Source organism: Choloepus didactylus, chromosome 3 (assembly GCF_015220235.1).
Source record: "Choloepus didactylus isolate mChoDid1 chromosome 3, mChoDid1.pri, whole genome shotgun sequence".
Taxonomy (NCBI): domain Eukaryota; kingdom Metazoa; phylum Chordata; class Mammalia; order Pilosa; family Megalonychidae; genus Choloepus; species Choloepus didactylus.
The window spans coordinates 86,941,842-86,961,990 of record NC_051309.1 but is presented as its reverse complement, the minus strand read 5'-3'; the positions used below and the strand labels follow the sequence as shown (position 1 = coordinate 86,961,990).

The 20,149-nt window shown below is 36.0% G+C and overlaps 1 protein-coding gene across 2 annotated transcripts in view; it reads left to right on the top strand.

Moving 5' to 3' along the window:
* PRKG2 (protein kinase cGMP-dependent 2) overlaps positions 1 to 20,149 on the top strand; it is a 105,156-nt gene that overhangs the window by 30,691 nt on the left and 54,316 nt on the right. For both annotated transcript variants that reach the window (XM_037830086.1, XM_037830085.1), the window contains exons 5-8: positions 6,536 to 6,641; positions 9,818 to 9,881; positions 17,103 to 17,180; positions 18,767 to 18,861. In XM_037830086.1, the coding sequence (XP_037686014.1) occupies positions 6,536 to 6,641; positions 9,818 to 9,881; positions 17,103 to 17,180; positions 18,767 to 18,861 (343 nt within the window). The remainder of the gene's footprint in view (positions 1 to 6,535; positions 6,642 to 9,817; positions 9,882 to 17,102; positions 17,181 to 18,766; positions 18,862 to 20,149) is intronic.

Genomic DNA, 20,149 nt, shown 5'->3' with positions numbered 1-20,149 from the left:
TTCTTATACAGTGGTAATGATAATCTAGTTAGTCACTATTACATCCCGATTTAGAGTCTTCTTGTCTTCTATTTTGCCCAATATGCTCTTATTAACAGAAATGCTATGCCTAAAAAAGGAGAGTTTATATTGAAGAATTTGTCTAAAATATTCCAATTTAAAAGAACTTTCCTTCAGATACTGGAATAGCAAATATGAAAATGGCTTTAAACTGAGTAATTTCAATATTTGTGTTAATCACCACTTCACTTTTTATTATGTAGACATCTACCTTTGGCTCATCCAGAATGTTTGCTTTCTATTTTCCGCAAGGTTGTGACCATATTATAAGCCAGAAAAATTAATTAAACTAATGAAAAGGTATACACATCAAAAGGGATATGAATTAGATTAGTGAGAGTTTTCCATGAATTACTTCTGAAATTAGCTTAATTGTTCCTCTTTGGAATTCCTGTTTCTATTGACCTTATTAATGGAGATGGCTGTAAGAATATTAATCTTCATCTTATTATGAATTATTTAGATGTGACATCTCTCAATATATAGGACTGGATTATGTGTGTTAGCATTGCTCTAGTATTTGGTAAAAATGCAGATTACCAGACTCCATTCCAAACTAGATTCAGAATCTTTGGGGATAGGACCCAGAGATCTGTATTTTTAATAAGAATGTTAAGATGATTCCAGTTCAGTCTAAAGTTTAATAAAGAAGTGCTTGGTTGGCATTTTGATGTATTTTGAAGGCTTTCATCATGCCCTTTTTATCTTAACAACCATGATTTTATCTAGATCTTTTAGAGCTGCTACTTTTGCTCCTCTTCCTTTCCTAATATTTCATTTCCTTTAATGTCTCCTTTAAAACACTTTCTGTCTCAAAAAACTTACTTCTGTAATATCTTTAAAAATGATTTGTGTACATTATACACAAAAGTAACCATGGAGATCCTTAAAATATATTAGTTCCCTTTAGCAACAGTGTTTAAAGCAATATAAAAAGATACACAGCACTTAGATATATTTAACTTTCAATCATCTGCTTATGAATTTTTCACTATTTGGATTAGCTACAGACTGGCTAACTTTCTCTTGTAGCACAACGTGAATCTGAAGTACATCTTTTTTTTTTTTTTTTTTTTTAATTCAGTTTTATTGAAATATATTCACAAACCATACAGTCATCCATGGTATACAATCAACTGTTCACAGTATGATCATATAGTTATGCGTTCATCACCACAATCTATTTCTGAACATTTTCCTTACATCAGAAAGAATCAGAATAAGAATAAAAAATAAAAGTGAAAAGAGAATACCCAAACCATCCCCCCATCCCACCCTATTTGTCATTTAGTTTTTACTACCATTTTTCTACTGATTTTTTTCAATTTTTTAACTTTGTTTATCAAAAAATTAAAAACAAACAGGCAAACAACAACCAAAAAAACCCCACAATATTTCAAACAAAGCAATGGATTAAGGAAAACAAATAAACTAAAATAACTACTTTGCTTCCAATATGTTCCTACCATACCCCAAGAAAATTAATAAACCCTGTCCAAACAGAGGAGTAAGAAAAACAAATAATCTAAAATAACTACATTGCTTCCAACATGTTCCTACCATACCCCAAGAAAATTAACAACCCCTAAGAAAACAAAGGAATAAGAGAAAAAAAACACCTAAAATAACTCTATTGCTTCCAACATGATCTTACTATATCCAAGAAAGTTTACAAACCATAATCATTTCTGAGCATTCCCATAACATTGAGATTACCCTCCATAGTTTATCTGTTCTTATTAGATTATCATTCCCCCTCCACTAATTGGTATCTCTAGGTCCCCTACATTCTACAGTATAAAACATTGTACATTTTTCACAGAATTCACATTAGTGGTAACACACAATATCTCTCTTTTTGTGCCTGGCTTATTTTGCTCAGCATTATGTCTTTTTTTTTTTTTTTTTTTAATCTTCATTTTATTGAGATATATTCATATACCACGCAGTCATACAAAACAAATCGTACTTTCGATTGTTCACAGTACCATTACATAGTTGTACATTCATCACCCAAATCAATCCCTGACACCTTCATTAGCACACACAGAAGAATAACAAGAATAATAATTAGAGTGAAAAAGAGCAATTGAAGTAAAAAAGAACACTGGGTACCTTTGTCTGTTTGTTTCCTTCCCCTATTTTTCTACTCATCCATCCATAAACTAGACAAAGTGGAGTGTGGTCCTTATGGCTTTCCCAATCCCCTTGTCACCCCTCATAAGCTACATTTTTTTTTTAATCATCATTTTATTGAGATATATTCACATACCACGCAGTCATACAAAACAAATCGTACTTTCGATTGTTCACAGTACCATTACATAGTTGTACATTCATCACCCAAATCAATCCCTGACACCTTCATTAGCACACACACAAGAATAACAAGAATAATAATTAGAGTGAAAAAGAGCAATTGAAGTAAAAAAGAACACTGGGTACCTTTGTCTGTTTGTTTCCTTCCCCTATTTTTCTACTCATCCATCCATAAACTAGACAAAGTGGAGTGTGGTCCTTATGGCTTTCCCAATCCCATTGTCACCCCTCATAAGCTACATTTTTATACAGCTGTCTTCGAGATTCATGGGTTCTGGGTTGTAGTTTGATAGTTACAGGTATCCACCACCAGCTACCCCAATTCTTTAGAACCTAAAAAGGGTTGTCTAAAGTGTGCGTAAGAGTGCCCACCAGAGTGACCTCTCGGCTCCTTTTGGATTCTCTCTGCCACTGAAGCTTATTTCATTTCCTTTCACATCCCCCTTTTGGTCAAGAAGATGTTCTCCGTCCCACGATGCCGGGTCTACATTCCTCCCCGGGAGTCATATTCCACGTTGCCAGGAAGATTCACTCCCCTGGGTGTCTGATCCCATGTAGGGGGGAGGGCAGTGATTTCACCTTTCAGGTTGGCTTAGCTAGAGAGACAGGGGCCACATCTGAGCAACAAAGAGGCATTCGGGAGGAGGCTCTTAGGCACAACCATAGGGAGGCCTAGCCTCTCCTTTGCAGCAACCGTCCTCCCAAGGGTAAAACCTGTGGTAGAGGGCTCAACCCATCAAACCACCAGTCCCCTATGTCTGTGGTCATGTTAGCAACCATGGAGGTGGGGTAGGCGAATACCCCTGCATTCTCCACAGGCTCCTCAAAGGAGCACTACATCTTTTTTTTTTCCTTGTTTTTCTTTTTCTTTTTTTTTTTTTAACTTTCCCTTCTTTTTTAAATCAACTGTATGAAAAAAAAGTTAAAAAGAAACCAAACATACAATAAAAGAACATTTCAAAGAGACCATAACAAGGGAGTAAGAAAAAGACAACTACCCTAAGATAACTGCTTAACTTCCAACGTGTTCCTACTTTACCCCAAGAAAGTTACCTAATATAGCAACATTTCTGTGAACTTGCTCCTACTATATCCATCAGAAATTAACAGACCATAGTCATTCCTGGGCATCCCCAGAACGTTAAATAGCTTATCTGTTCTTCTTGGATTATTGTTCCCCCTTCCTTAATTGCTCTCTATTGCTAGTTCCCCTACATTCTACCTTATAAACCATTTGTTTTACATTTTTCAAAGTTCACATTAGTGGTAGCATATAATATTTCTCTTTTTGTGCCTGGCTTATTTCGCTCAGCATTATGTCTTCAAGGTTCATCCATGTTGTCATATGTTTCACGAGATCGTTCCTTCTTACTGCCGCATAGTATTCCATCGTGTGTATATACCACATTTTATTTATCCACTCATCTGTTGAAGGACATTTGGGTTGTTTCCATCTCTTGGCAATTGTGAATAATGCTGCTATGAACATTGGCGTGCAGATATCTGTTCGTGTCACTGCTTTCCGATCTTCCGGGTATATACCGAGAAGTGCAATCGCTGGATCGAATGGTAACTCTATATCTAGTTTTCTAAGGAACTGCCAGACTGACTTCCAGAGTGGCTGAACCATTATACAGTCCCACCAACAGTGAATAAGAGTTCCAATTTCTCCACATCCCCTCCAGCATTTGTAGTTTCCTGTTTGTTTAATGGCAGCCATTCTAATCGGTGTTAGATGGTATCTCATTGTGGTCTTAATTTGCATCTCTCTAATAGCTAGTGAAGCTGAACATTTTTTCATGTGTTTCTTGGCCATTTGTATTTCCTCTTCAGAGAACTGTCTTTTCATATCTTTTGCCCATTTTATATTTGGGCCGACTGTACTTTTTTTTTTTTTTTTTTTTTCCATTGCATTTCTTTTTTTTTTTTTTTTTAATCATCATTTTATTGAGATATATTCACATACCACGCAGTCATACAAAACAAATTGTACTTTCGATTGTTTACAGTACCATTACATAGTTGTACATTCATCACCTAAATCAATCCCTGACACCTTCATTAGCACACACACAAAAATAACAAGAATAATAATTAGAGTGAAAAAGAGCAATTGAAGTAAAAAAGAACACTGGGTACCTTTGTCTGTTTGTTTCCTTCCCCTACTTTTCTACACATCCATCCATAAACTAGACAAAGTGGAGTTTGGTCCTTATGGCTATCCCAATCCCATTGTCACCCCTCATAAGCTACATTTTTATACAACTGTCTTCGAGATTCATGGGTTCTGGGTTGTAGTTTGATAGTTTCAGGTATCCACCACCAGCTACCCCAATTCTTTAGAACCTAAAAAGGGTTGTCTAAAGTGTGCGTAAGAGTGCCCACCAGAGTGACCTCTCGGCTCCTTTTGGAATCTCTCTGCCACTGAAGCTTATTTCATTTCCTTTCACATCCCCCTTTTGGTCATGAAGATGTTCTCCGTCCCACAATGCTGGGTCTACATTCCTCCCCGGGAGTCATATTCCACGTTGCCAGGGAGATTCACTCCCCTGGGTGTCTGATCCCACGTAGGGGGGAGGGCAGTGATTTCACCTTTCAAGTTGGCTTAGCCAGAGAGAGAGGGCCACATCTGAGCAACAAAGAGGCATTCAGGAGGAGACTCTTAGGCACAAATATAGGGAGGCCTAGCCTCTCCTTTGCAGCAACCGTTGGGCCGACTGTACTTTTGTCATTGAGTTGTAGGATTTCTTTATATATGCAAGATATCAGTCTTTTGTCAGATACATGGTTTCCAAAAGTTTTTTCCCATTGAGTTGGCTGCCTCTTTACCTTTTTGAGAAATTCCTTTGAGGTGCAGAAACTTCTAAGCTTGAGGAGTTCCCATTTATCTATTTTCTCTTTTGTTGTTTGTGCTTTGGGTGTAAAGTCTAGGAAGTGGCCGCCTAATACAAGGTCTTGAAGATGTTTTCCTACATTATGTTCTAGGAGTTTTATGGTACTTTCTTTTATATTGAGATCTTTGGTCCATTTTGAGTTAATTTTTGTGTAGGGGGTGAGGTAGGGGTCCTCTTTCATTCTTTTGGATATGGATATCCAACTCTCCCAGCCCCATTTGTTGAAAAGACCATTATGACTCAGTTCAGTGACTTTGGGGGCCTTATCAAAGATCAGTCGGCCATAGATCTGAGGGTCTGTCTCCGAATTCTCAGTTCGATTCCATTGATCTATATGTCTATCTTTGTGCCAGTACCATGCTGTTTTGGCAACTGTGGCTTTATAATAAGCTTCAAAGTCAGGGAGTGTAAGTCCTCCCACTTCGTTTTTCTTTTTTAGAGTGTCTTTAGCAATTCGAGGCATCTTCCCTTTCCAAATAAATTTGATAACTAGCTTTTCCAAGTCTGCAAAGTAGGTTGTTGGAATTTTGATTGGGATTGCATTGAATCTGTAGATGAGTTTGGGTAGAATTGACATCTTAATGACATTTAGCCTTCCTATCCATGAACATGGAATATTTTTCCATCTTTTAAGGTCCCCTTCTATTTCTTTTAGTAGAGTTATGTAGTTTTCTTTGTATAGGTCTTTTACATCTTTGGTTAAGTTTATTCCTAGGTACTTGATTTTTTTAGTTGCTATTGAAAATGGTATCTTTTTCTTGAGTGTCTCTTCAGTTTGTTCATTTCTAGCATATAGAAACATTACTGACTTATGTGCATTAACCTTGTATCCCGCTACTTTGCTAAATTTGTTTATTAGCTCTAGTAGCTGTATCGTCGATTTCTCAGGGTTTTCTATATATAAGATCATATCATGAAGTACATCTTGATGATGTAGTATGCAGTTGGAATTGCAAACTAATTTTAATATCATCCTAAGCAAAACATAATAAGAAAGAGAATTCTCTGTTACCTACTCCCAAATCATGGTATTTTTCACAAGCCAAAAAAAAAAAAAAAAAAAAAAGATTTTATAAAACTAGCCATTAATATCTGTTTCCTCCCATTTTTTGTGTTTAAATAATGCATTTTTCATGAAATATAATTTTATGAGATATATTACAAATTCATTCATTATTATACTATTGTATTTTGGAATGTTTTCTTAAAATTGGGGCTAAACACTGTTTTATTGTGTTTGTTTTAAATTCATCTTTCTAAAGCTATTACCAATGTGAAAACTTGGGCACTAGATCGAGAGGTATTCCAGAATATAATGAGAAGGACAGCTCAAGCTAGAGATGAACAGTACAGAAACTTCCTCAGAAGGTAAGAATAACACATTGGGGTAAAGAACAGAAGATTGTGTATCCACATAGTGGATATGTTGATTTTGGAAAATAAACACAGTACTTCAGCTTTATAACCCATGAAATGTATTGACTGGCTCCTCATAGCTTTACGGACATTTTATCAGGATAGTTATTTTACCACAGCTTCTCCCTTTAAAGCGTTTTCCACATGACTAAACCAAAAGAACAAAGGTTTGCTTTGCAATAAATGCCTCTATGTGTCAAAAATTATATTTAATTTCCTTTGGATCTGTGCACTGATTTATTTCTCTATTTTTTTGGTCCTTGTATTGATGGAGTCATAGTGTTTAAATATAGAAAAATGTCCACAAAAATCCTAACATATATTCACTTTTGTGTGGTTCAGTTGACTTTGAAAGACATTCTATTATTTGGAAGTAGATAGAAAAAGATAACCTTTCTTATAATGCTTTGCCTAGGATCATATTAAAATTAATTTATTTTGCTTTCCTTATGTTACCTAAGGCATTCTTTTTCTCTTTTGCATGATCTTCCAAATTACTATTGTTTACAGCAAATTAACTTGTCAGAAATGTTAGCTGTACTTGTCATGTTGACATACATACTTGAAACAATACATTTTGTGGCTTGTGCTGTACCCCATAGCTTGGATACATCAATTTTAGGGAAACAACTTAAATGCCTATTTAACTGCAAAAGCCAGTTGAACATTTAAAAAAAAAATGGAGAGTATCAGCTCCTTGTTTAAACTCTTTGTGTACCTTTTGTGGGATTTTTGAGACTCTCTGAAACTGTGATAAAATTGTGAGGTAATGCTATCCATAATAAGTAGTAGTAATAGTAATGCATCATATGACCCCCCCCCCCCAAAAAAAAAAAAAACAATTCTAAATTCTTTTTAAGCATAGTGCTTTTATATTGTATAAATAGCCTTGGAAGCCGTTGATTTTGTGTGATAAGTAACCTTATTTAGGACTGCACAGTGGCTAGCATATAATTAAGGATCAGTAAACATTGGATGAGAACATTGTTAATTAAGTAGAGTATTGCATGGGTTAAGACTTCTTACATAGAATCTTGCTGATCTAGCTTAAATCTAGCTTAAATCACCAAGAACATTACCTCCCAGAGGTAATAATGTCTTCTGGCAGGGTGGCAATAATGATAAGCAGTGCCTTACCCATATGCCCAGTCACTGCCTTGGCATCACTTTGTGGGATCTTCTTGAGAGCATGGGTGCTCTCAAAATCCAACAACTGAAAAGGACAGGTCAACATTTGCAGCTATTGAGCAACACTTATACAAGGGCAAAAAGGTGAGGCATAAACAAACCAGTGCCTGTGGGTTTGTGTTTGAATGTCCGAAAGATGAGACTTAAACCACTAGGCAGGGCAGTTCATTCACTTAGAGTCCAGTGTGTTCAGATATTGCTACTACATTTTCCTTCTGTCTTTTTTTCCATTCCTTTTTCCTTCCTTCCTTCCCTCCCTTGCACCCTTCCATTCCTTGATTCTTCCCTTCCTTCCATCTTATTCATCTGTTCACTCAACAAATACTTATTGCTAGGCACGAAACATTGTGGATTCAGTGGTGAATAAGCTAACTTGTTCCCTGCCTTCATAAAAGGAAGACAGACAAAAGAAATTTTCCTCTTATCTCAAAGGTGATAGGTTTACAAGAAAGGGTTTTTCCTAGCAATATAGATCCCAAATTTGGGCCAGAATTAGAATTTTCATAATGGGTATGTATCAGTCAATGACAAATTCAGTTTGCCCTATTACCATCTCATCAATATATAGATATATTAGGGAAATACATTTCCCCTTTTTTTAAAAAAAAATTTTATACAATAATCTCTTCCTCCAATTACATTTTTTACTAGGAAGCATGTGCTATACATAAAAGAAGACATGTAGTCCATGTTTAAATTATAAAACGTAATAGCAAAATGAACACCCGTGAAGCTACTGCCCAACCTAAGAGATGGAAAGTTAGTGATATTGTTGAAGTTTTCATGTCATTTCCCAGCCATTCCCTCATCTTCTCCTTAGTGATAGTCTGCATTCTGAAGTTTAGTAATCCCTCCCTTGTTTTTCATAGTAATTTTGTATCTAGCTTTAGTTTTTAAAAATGGTGCTATTTTTGTGACTCATTTTTCACGCAGTATTTTTTGTTAAGATCCATTGATGTTGGTCAATTAACTCATTTCTCCTGGTGCATGTTCCATTACATGACTTTACCACAGTGAGTTTATCCTTTTTCCCACTGGGGTTGTGTTCAGATTTTTTTTTTCTTTTGCAATTATGAACAGTTGTGCTACAGATACACTTACAGAGGTCTCCTGGTCACATGCCTCCTGGTGACATCGGCAGGAGTCATTCGGAGCTCTCTGTCTTAACCCAATCCAGATCCAATCATGTGTTTAGGGAAGAGCATCTTTTTTTTTTTCTCTTATGAGTGTAAAATTTTAGATGGTAAAAAGGAAGTACTTATCATATAGAAATTATATTAATAGTCCTGACTAAAATTGGGTTAAATTAGAAGGGAACATGTGCAAGTTGAATCATGATTGGTTGGAGTAGAATTTCTGATTTTAATTTAATAATTGGTTTTGTGTTTTATTTCATTCTTAGTATATCTGTAAAAATGTTTCTATTTCATGCATTTGACTACCATTAATTTTAAAAGACAGTACAATAAGGTAATAATCCAAGATGATTTCAATGCTAATTCCCATGCCACCTTGAGTTCAGTCTTTATGTAACTTACAAGGATTTAGATGGATTTGATTCTCCACTGGAAGCAAGAGATCTTTGCCCATGCTAGTAGAAGAGACATTGAGATGTGGAGAGGGGCACATTTTTGGCTGAGTCACTTTGAAAACCAACAACAAATGTAAAAAAAAAAATTCCCCAAAGAGACCAAAGTTGTTTTTTTTGTTTTTGTTTTTCCCCTCTCTGGTATTTTGCTATTTTTATATGCCTGTGATAGATGTCTGCTTTGTGCACATATGATTTCCCATTCATTTACACATGCTATATTTGGAAATTGCTTTGGAAAAAGTACTTTATATTTTTTAAATGCCTGTAAAGAATTTAAAATCTGCATATATGTCTGTTATAGTTGAGTTCAAGAAGCAAAATTAAATAGACATTTCTTTTAATTTTGAAGTGTATCCTTGCTGAAGAATTTGCCTGAAGATAAATTAACCAAGATCATTGACTGCTTGGAAGTGGTAAGAAATTTTGAAGTAAAAAGTAGATTTCATTAAAAACATTTTGTAATCTGGTCATATTATTACAGTATAAATGAATAATAAGGCAAAGAAGGTAGAGCAACAGTTTACTGAGACCAGGACTTCTGTATTGTGAAAAACCTTAGGCCAGCTCAGACTGAATTAAGGGTATGATTTCGGTAACTCTTTTGAAAAGTATGTAAAGAAATTGGATTTGCATGTGTAAAGTGAAATTTGATTTATGTATTTCAGTCTTTTTTAGTATATTTTTAATAAAATGAATCTGCATACTGAAGAGGTCTTTGATTTTCTATAATTAACATCACAATCCCTTACAGCGACTTCATAGTAGAAAGGAGTCAGTGATGTATAATGGGAAATGGAGTGGAGAAGGGGTATATTGGTATTTTTGGTGACAAGCCTGTGAATCAGGCTGTAAAACACTTCATTCTTGAATGTGCTAGGCCACAAAAATACATTAAAAAAAACAAAAACGGCACTTAAGAAGTGCTTTACCTATTTTAACATCTAGGAGAAAAGGCTTATTGGAATGTGTTCAAAAACTCGTTTTAGGCATCACCCAGATGGTTGGTTCTAGTCCAAGACCAGTCAAGTCTTTCCGTGAATAATGCTTTTATGACATGTACCTTAGATTCTAATTATATGCATTACAGGAAAGCCTCTAAAGATTTCAGAGATTAAAATTCAAAGCAAATAACTTCTCTCAAACTTTTTTTTTAAATCAATTTTATTGAAACCAAAATGGCTTTTATAGAGTTTAAAGGAGGTGAGGAATAGTATAAAGGAGAAACATTAGACTTTAAGCGTTTATAAAGCTGTTCTCAGTGGGAGGAAAAAAACACCCTGTAAAACTGATTGTTGACAGATTCATGTCTCTGTCAATCACAATATACAATGTAAACTAATATCTGTTGAGAAGGGAGCACAGACCGTATTATCCTGAAGTGTAAGTGATACCAGCAGTGTTTCCATTTACAATTCGTGGAACCCAGCCAGCAGTTTATCAAGGACAGACCACGATGACAGTGCCTGGCTGTGTGTCCCCAGAGAGTTCAGACATGAAGTCATTTTCAAGAGGACTGCCTGCCCTGCTTCTCTTGGGATTTTCCCCAATGTAACAGAACCCAATCACAGATGTTACAAATTAATAATTCATCCTGATTTCTGAGAGTTTTTTTTTTTAGCTGGAGAGGCTCTATATTTTTTTGTTAACCAAGGAAATCTGTTTTTAATATAATACTAATAAAGTAGGTCCACCAGAGGGGAATTTCATGCTGACAGCAAATATTAAAATTTAGTATCATTAAAAATAAATGGCAAATTAGACATATTTATAGTAGCCACAGGCAATTGCTACAGGATATATAGGTGGCAGTTCAAATCCAGTATTAATTAACACACAATTCGAGTTTGAAAGTCTCATCTTTTAAAACACCCTAGAAACCTTGTGTATCTCAGCCTTTGCAGACAGCAGCTCGTTTTATAAAGGGCTCTTTATTCCTACCTGGCAAACAAACATGTCTCTGTAACGCGTGAAAATTCTCAAATGCGAAAGTGATTAACCAGGGAGTAATGGGATCCATTTAGTTCTAAGAAAAGCACATAATTTACCAGCATAGCTTGGACCAATGACCCCTCAACAGGGTCCTGACAACAGACAATCACTTATGCATGGAAGCTATGACAGAGCACATGCTGAGTTCCAGGACCAGCTGTCCCACAAACTGGCTTTGTGATCTCTGAGAAAAGCAGGCTGAAGCTGTCACGCTGTTGGGGAGTTGATTTGGGAGGTGTTTTTGGTGGTGGTAGAGGGAGGGGGATCAGCATTTCCCCTCACCGAGCAGACGATCTGATGTTTTTGCTAAGACTTGGAATTGAACTCCTAGACAAAATTAGCCCCGACTGTACGGTGGCTCCCAAAGCCTTTATTGTTTTAGCTTAAATCACCAAGAACATTCAGTTCTGGATGCAGACATCACTTTTAAGCCTCTTGTTATGTTCTCACGGGAAAATGAGAGTGAAAATAATACTAATATGATTGCTGGTGCGCTTTAAGAGTTAACTGATGAAAATTCTAAAGCGTAATACAGATTCAGAATGCAGTGTCGCTATTGATAATGAAAGTGAGCATGTGACTTACACACCTGGCATTTGTGAAGTGCAGGAGACAGGAGTGGAAGGAACGTCTGCTCCCACCCATGGTAATCAATCCAGGAAGCATGGGATTTGACTATGCCTTCCCATACTACAAAATACTGGGATTGATCATAAAGTCACCTAACTCTTGGTTACAGAGCTCTGACATTTGACCCATTGTCACCCCTGTGTTGTAACTATGTTGTGCCATCTCTCTGGATGCCAGAGTTGAAGTGGAGTAGGGGTGGGAGAGTAGAGTGGTGTCCCTTTCCTTATTCAGATCTCCTATAGTGTTTAGTCAAAAGATTCTCTGGTACCATTCCACACTGAATCAGAAACTCTCAGGTAGGAGCTCCCAAATCCACATTTTAACATTTTTAACTATGTGATTCTTAAACTCACTGAAGTTTGAGAATCACTGGTTTAAAGTCATGAATGGACTACACATATTCAGAGTTTGCCACAGTCTACCTCTTCCTTCAGGAATTCTTCATTTTTAATCATTTTTTAAAATTCTAGTCTTCATTTCTAAGAGTCCCTAGTATGACTTGCAGAAACCAGTGGGATTTTCTCATTTAATGATTACATCTAGAGTCCTAAGAAAGTTGAGATAATTGTAGGTTTTACCTGGTTTATGGATGCATCAAAGGCGGGACAGAGAGACGTTATTAACAGTTCACGTGTCCAAAACCTGGAGATTAGGGTTTCCGGTCTTGCTGCTGTCTCTAATAGCTGTCAGTTAATTATGGTGGGCATTAATATCTCCTCAGCTACAAAATAAGGTGAAGGTGTACCACATCTCTCTGGGCTCTTTCAATATTTAAATTATAGACTTCTGTACAATTGGCTTGCCAAAAATACTTTCTTTCACTTTTCATTTTGTAAGACCTCATTCTTAAAAAAGACAACCAGTCAGGGTTAGTACTAAATTAGGCTTGGGTGGTTGGTAGTGATCCAGGTATGTTTGCTTTAAATTTTCTAAGGCTTCTTTGAACTTTGCACTTGGTAAGACAAAAAATTAACTGCTAAGAACCCACATAACTGTATTCAGTTATTTTAAATAATCAACTTGGTTACAGTAGTCACATGATACACTTAGGTGGGGGAGTGTGTAGGTTTGTGTGGTGTCATACATCTGATCATATATCATCAATACTTCTTTGTAATGGAGACTTCTAGTCTACAAACTAAAAACTTGACAGAAGTGTTAGGCTTGCTTCTTTATCCTTGTCCTCCATCAGATCTTTCTTGGATTTTTCTTTTGATCTTGTATATTCTACTTGCACTGACTCAGGTGCTAGCATTTTGCTCTGTTATGTGATTATCACAGAATGAACATTTTCTTTACGGCCAAAAAATCTTTCCATCTTTTGCTGTTGCTGATTGGTTGTGTAGTTTTCTTCTGACTTCTATTTCTCAATCTATCTTGGAATTGATTTTCTTATTTTACCTTCTTGCCTCACCCTAAGTAATTGCTCTCAAGGTTTCTAAGATGTTTTCTCTTAAAATATCTTTTTTGGACTGTAGGTCAGAACTCAGTGGGTCATGAAACAAATTTAACGGGGACTTTTTTTTTTATATCAGCATGGTAAGTATGTATTATTTTGAAAAAAGTGTTTTGATTTTATACAAATGTCTGTATGTGTGAATGCTCACACATAGGGGTTGGGTATACATGTAAAATGCATTTCTTGTTGTGGGTGGAGTAAAAGATGCTTGACAACCATTGCTCTACCTGGTAGGGTCTATGGCTTTTTGGTCCTCTAAGGGACCCCTTTGCAGTGTAACCACATGGACAATAGCCACACTGTTTGCATCTCTCTTTTTGGTCTTTGTGACCACCCTGGCTAGTCTGGACACACTCCCTAGTTGACAAATGCTGACCAGCCTAGCATCACAGCCAGTACTTACCGCCATGTATTTTTGGTCTGACCTATTTCCACAGCTCTTTCTGATCTATGAAGTTACTGTCAACACTCTGGGTGGTATTATTTATCTTCCTCCCATGGTTTTGGGTGACAAAGAATCATCCCTGGAAAAAATACCACTAGGAATGTTGTCCCTTAAGAAACAACAAAACTCTTTCTCAGTGTTCTCTTTCAAGCTTTCTCCCTTTTAACTTATCTGGTTGACAGGAATGAAAACCATGCCTCTGTACTTAACAAAAGCTTTGTAATAACTGAAGAACAGCTTAACAGTACTAAAGAAATTCTCCACTTCCCCCCGCTCCATGTGGGCTATGAGGGCTGAGGTTGAGATGGACATGAGAGGGACTGAAGATCAGACTGTCTTAAACAGGAAAATATAACATGACATAGGCAGTTTAGTAAAGGGAATTGAGCAGTAGACGCATAATAAGGACACTGGACTGTGAGATCTTGGTCATTCACTTAACCTCCAAGGGTCACAGTCATCTCAGCTGTAAAATTGAGCTTGTAGATAGCAAAAATTTTGATAAAACTGAAATGAGAAAGAATAAAAAGAGTTGGAGCAAGCAAACTTTGATTGCAAATAAGCCCCAAATAGCATTGTTCAAATAGAACAGAAGTATGTCTTTTGTTCACGTGTCAGTCCAAGGAGGATGGTTCCAGTTGACTACCCAGAGTTATTCAGGAAACTAAACTGAAGGTTGCACTGACATTTTCAACATGTGGCTTCCAATGTCCCTTTGGGCCATGCCATTAAAGTTGGGGAAAAGTATGAAGGCATGTATTTGAAAAGGTTCATGAGCTTGGCCTGGAAGTGGCACACATCAGGTATTCTCGTCAGATACCTTCAGAGAGGGCTTAGTCACTTGGCCATAGCAACAGCAGGAAGCCTGGGGAGTGTGATTTATGTGGGAAGTCATATATTACTATGGCTGAGCAGCCAGCAGCTGTTCATACCATGTGTCTGGTATGTGCTAAATGGGCCACCAGGTGCTTTAGAAACACTATCTTACCTGGTCCTCAAACAACACTGAATATGGTAGGAAATATAATCTTAATTTTAAAGAAAAGGAAAGTGATCTCCAGACGATTTAATTAACAGCTAAGCAAACAATTATCATCTTCCTCCTTAACGTGGCAGTTATTAATTTTGTATTTACTATGTTTCAGAACCTCTTAGATGCTTTAAAGCATTATTTTTAATTGGCTTATTGTGGTAGACAGATTTGTACCCCCCGCCCAAATGTCTGTGGCCTAATCCTTAGAATTTGTGAGCATGTTACATTATATGGCAAAAAGAACTTTGCAGATATAGGTAAGGTTAGGGACCTTAAGAAAGGGAGATGATTCTGGCATATCCAGATGGGCACAATACAATTACATGAGCCCTTAAAAGCAAAGCGTTTTCTCTGGCTGGAGTCCGAGGATGTGACAGAAGAGGAAGCAAGAGAGATACAGCAGAAGTGGAAGCCAGAGAGAGATTCAGAGTATGAGAAGAATTTGACACACTCCTGCTGGTTGTGAGATGTAGAGGGCTGTGTGCAAGGACTGAAGAGAGGCCTCGAGGAGTGAAGGACAGCCCTCAGCTGACTGCCAGCAAGGAAACGGGGTCCTTATCCCACAACCACAAGGCACTGAATTGGGCCAACAACCTGAATAAACTTGGAAGTGGATTCTTCCCCAGCATCTCCACGAAGGAACATAACCCTACCGATTCCTTGATGTCAACCTTGAGAGACCCTAGAGAGAGAGGTTCAGTTGAGCCGAGCTGTGCCGTGACTTCCAACTCACTGAAACCATGAGATGCTAAATGGCTGTTGTTTTAAGGCACTGAGTTTGTGGTAATTTGTTATGGCAGCAATAGAAAACTAATATACTATCCTCTCGAAATCTCTGAAGGTAAATGCTCTTATTTGAGGTATCTGGATTGATGAAAGTGAAATTCAGAGCCCTTAGATGTACCATTAGAAAGTTGCAGCATTGGGATTTGAACCTAGATGTGTTTGGTTTCAGAGTACTTTATTCCCTAAGATATTTTGCTTCTTTCCATGAGATATAGTAATGTCCTATAAAATGTATATGCTATGTAAATGAAAGGTATGTTTCTGAACATTAGGAGTAATATTTATTCCATATGTACAAATGTCTTTTAAGAGTAAATGTTCAAACAGGTATTAAAAAACAGCTACAGTGGTAGTCCAGTTTAGAATTTATTTCCAAGTCTAAAAGAAAAACAAAAGAGGGCTGTTATGTTGTTAATGATGTCTTTTTCTTTAACTAAAGAAGTACCTTTTTGTTTGTATAAATAGTTAAGAAATCTATTTTAGTTCTATAACTGAGACAAAATGAAATTAAAGCAAAGTAAAGGGGGACAGTCTAATCCATCTTTTGTTTTCTAAGATACTGAGTTGCTCTTTTGATCTGACAGGTGGATACATGATTTTTTTCTTGCCCGAGGATTCTCTAATTATACAAATATATCTGAGGGAAATAGACCTTAATAAATATAAAGAAATAAGTGATAATTCGAGATTTCATGAGGCTAAAACTACATTAAGAACAGAATTTACATGTAAAGCATTCTAATGTCAGTCTTTCATGATGATAAATCTTTGCAAAGACTTCCTATAAAAGAGTTGCTTATTGTGGATGTAGAATCTTCAAAGCTGTTATTCATCCAGGAATTAGAAAATGATGCCAGTATAGTCCTAAAATCTATATGGAATAATCTTTTCAACTTATCAGTTAATTATATGTTCTTTTTCTAAACTCTACACACATTTTTTGGACTTTTGCAGACTATGAAACATTTTCTATGTAGATTATTTTGGTGAAAGCTGCACCTGTATGTCAGTGATTATTCCTTGCTCTCATTTCCCTCCATGCCTGAAATCCAGTATCTCCGGTAAAGTTTTTCTGCAAAAGAAAAACATAATTGCAGATGATGAAGTAAAAGTCTCCTTACTTTTCCACAGTTTATGACTGCAATTTTAAAAAATTATAGTTACAATAAGCAAAAAATAAAAGAAACAGGTGTCAACACTTATTTCAGAGAGACAAGAAGTTCCATTTCTGTTATGTCTTCAGTTGTACATTTCCACTTACCGAACGTTTTCTTTCTCTCTCTTCCCAATAGGAATACTATGACAAAGGAGATTTCATCATTAGAGAGGGGGAGGAAGGAAGTACCTTTTTCATTTTAGCAAAAGGAAAGGTAAATATTAAGTAAATGTTACATAAAATAAATTTAAAAAGTCTTTTTATAATCAGCTTGCCAGAAATGCAACAATGCTCTGTATTGCAATGTAGGAAGTTCTCTTCATTGAACAGGTAAAGGAGCATCTACCAGAAAAGTCTCATGGGGTTCAGGCAGAGCAGTGGGTTTAGGAGCACAGGAGATCTTTGATGGGTTCCAGCTGAGACTGTCATTTCTGAGTGACCTTAGGCAAGTCATCTGATGTTCTTTGGACCCAGCTTCCTTGTGTATGAAATGACAGGATTATTCTTAAGGTCTTCTCTTGCTTTGAGTCCAGGTCAGGGCTGGAATATTTTCCCTTCTAACATATGTGGCAAGTAGCAGGTGGAGGAGAATGAACTCAGCAGTTGAGAATGGCATTGGTCAGACATGTATTTATAGCAACAATTTGGCTCAGAACGTAAATTCATGTGCAAAAGCTCAAACTGATTTAGATGCTGATGCAAATTTTATCCTAATATGTAAAATAAGTGGGCATTTTTTTTTAACTAGCTAATGAGTGGATAACATGTTGCCATTTGTTCCTATGTTGACTCTTAACAATGTTCTTCAGAGATGAGAAAACACATTTGTGAAATATTGGAAGAAATAGTAAATCATTGATACCTTTGTCCATAAACTGTTGGACTTTTACATAAGTTCTTTCTTCCATGGAAGAACTGGTTTGTGGTTCAACTTTGAACTTGGCCCCCAGTGAAGTAAAATGTTACCAAATAGTTTCAAACCTCCTAAACTCTTTCAACACTTAGAACCACTTCTTATCATTTCTTCCCTACTTGGACTCTGTGCTTTGAAGAATTTTGGCTAATAAATGAATTGCATTTATTATTATTCTTTTCCATTTAATTCATTATGACATGCATAGATGCCTATCAGAATTTCTAATCACCATCGAAGCAACCTTTGTTACCATGGTGACTTGAAATAAGTGTAGCCCCAAACAAGGAATAACGATGTTTTTGTTTGCCTCTGCCATGGAGGTTCTTGAACCTTCTGGGGCCATGGACCACTTTGACATGCTCACGAAGGCTGTGGACCCTTCTCCGTAGTCACAGCTTGCCTTCAGTTTTAGGCTATATACAGGCTTCATTGAGTCAACCTGAGAGCACCAGGTTCAGAACTCCTGACACTTGGCCTTATTCTTGATTAATCTGCCATCTCTGTTAGACTTTTTAAAATAACAGAAGTTGCTTCAGGACCGCTGTTATTTACTTTGATCACCCCTAGGAAGGAATCACTGAATGCATATAAAATTTAACTTTGGGAGGTGGTGTTTGAATGAAAAAATCTTCCCCTTTCAGAGAGTTGAGTCATTTGGTCACATTAAAGCTGCAGGTTTACCCCTCCATCAAAATGAGTGGAGTGTGGTTAGATTGTCCTAACTACAGCAAACCCAAAGCAAAGGCTCAGAAATTGCCTGTCTTTTACCTTGTTCCATCAGCCTTATATACCTCTGGTGAGTTTGATTGAATGGATACGTAGATACGTGCTCAACTGCCCTTTCCTTTTCCTCTTTTTTAAAAAAATTGTTTAACATTGCCTAGGTAAAGGTCACACAGAGTACAGAGGACCACGATCAGCCACAACTGATAAAAACATTGCAGAAAGGAGAATACTTTGGAGAGAAAGCACTTATCAGGTGAATGCATGAATTTATATACCATATTTGTGTAAGTAATTCATTGATTGTTGTCAAATTGAGACACCAAACTAATGGCAACCAATATCCAGGAGGTAAAAACAAAAATTAAACTGACTTTTAAAATCATGTATAATTAATTTGTTAGGCAAGAAACAAATATACTAACTTATCCCAGGAAATAAATTGGAAAATGTTGTTTGCTAGTGAAAATAAAATTAGTATTCTATTAGAATTTTTAGTTTAGAAAATTCAGAGGGAGAGGTAAGGATATGAACGTTATAATTTCTTCTTAAGAATGACTTTGTGTGTGTGTGTGTGTGTGTGTGTGTGTGTGTATGTGTCCAAGGTTCAAAATATTGCCCTGTTTAGAGATTTTGCCTTTCTTTATCATCAAATAATGACTGTAAATATTTTGGATATTTTAAAAATCTTTCTGTTGAAGTGATATTTTCTTAAGAATTTCTATCAGCTCATTTTGCAAGTTTTAGAAACAACTCAAAATAGTATATATGTCGTTTCTACCTGAAGTGCAACTGTTTTGAGGTATGAGTTTATTTACTATTGATCCAATTTGCAGAAGAAATATTTTAAAGGCTAATAAAATGGCTCAGGCAACACTTTGAACTTCCTGGAGCTCAGAAAACAAGTGTGAAGAAATGCATTTTCCAAAATATAAATGACTTTATTAAGATAAAGTTAAATTTTGGGGCAGCATCCTTTTTTTGTATATGCTTTTTTGTATATGTTTTCATAAGAATTACTTTAAATTAATTACTTAAGAAATTACTTAAAATTTCTAACTAAATAACTAAATTATTTCAAATTTATGCTTATTTTTTAAACAGTAAGATTTCTACTCATTTATCTTCCTCCTAATTTTTGTCTCGTGATCCCCAGTTCTGCTGATTTGTATGTCTGATTGATAGAACAGAGCAAAGAAAATATATTCGTAAATTATCTGAAGACAAATTTGATAATTTGAAAGTTATAAAGCTATCATGAAAAAGCAACTACCTAAACTTGATAAGTTGGTATAGCTATTATATAAACAATTAAAACATACAATTTAAAGACAAGCTGAATTTTCTGTTCCGTTTTCTAGCAGCTCATAATGAAGTTGTTTCAATTATAGGGAAATTGTTTTTTTTTTTTTTTTTTTGGTCTTTGTCAAAAAATATGAATACATGTATATAATATAATCATTTTGTATCATTACTCAAAACTTTAATATAGTTCTTAACATTTTCTTATTATTTTTGTCTTACTTCCTAACAAAGTTACTAAA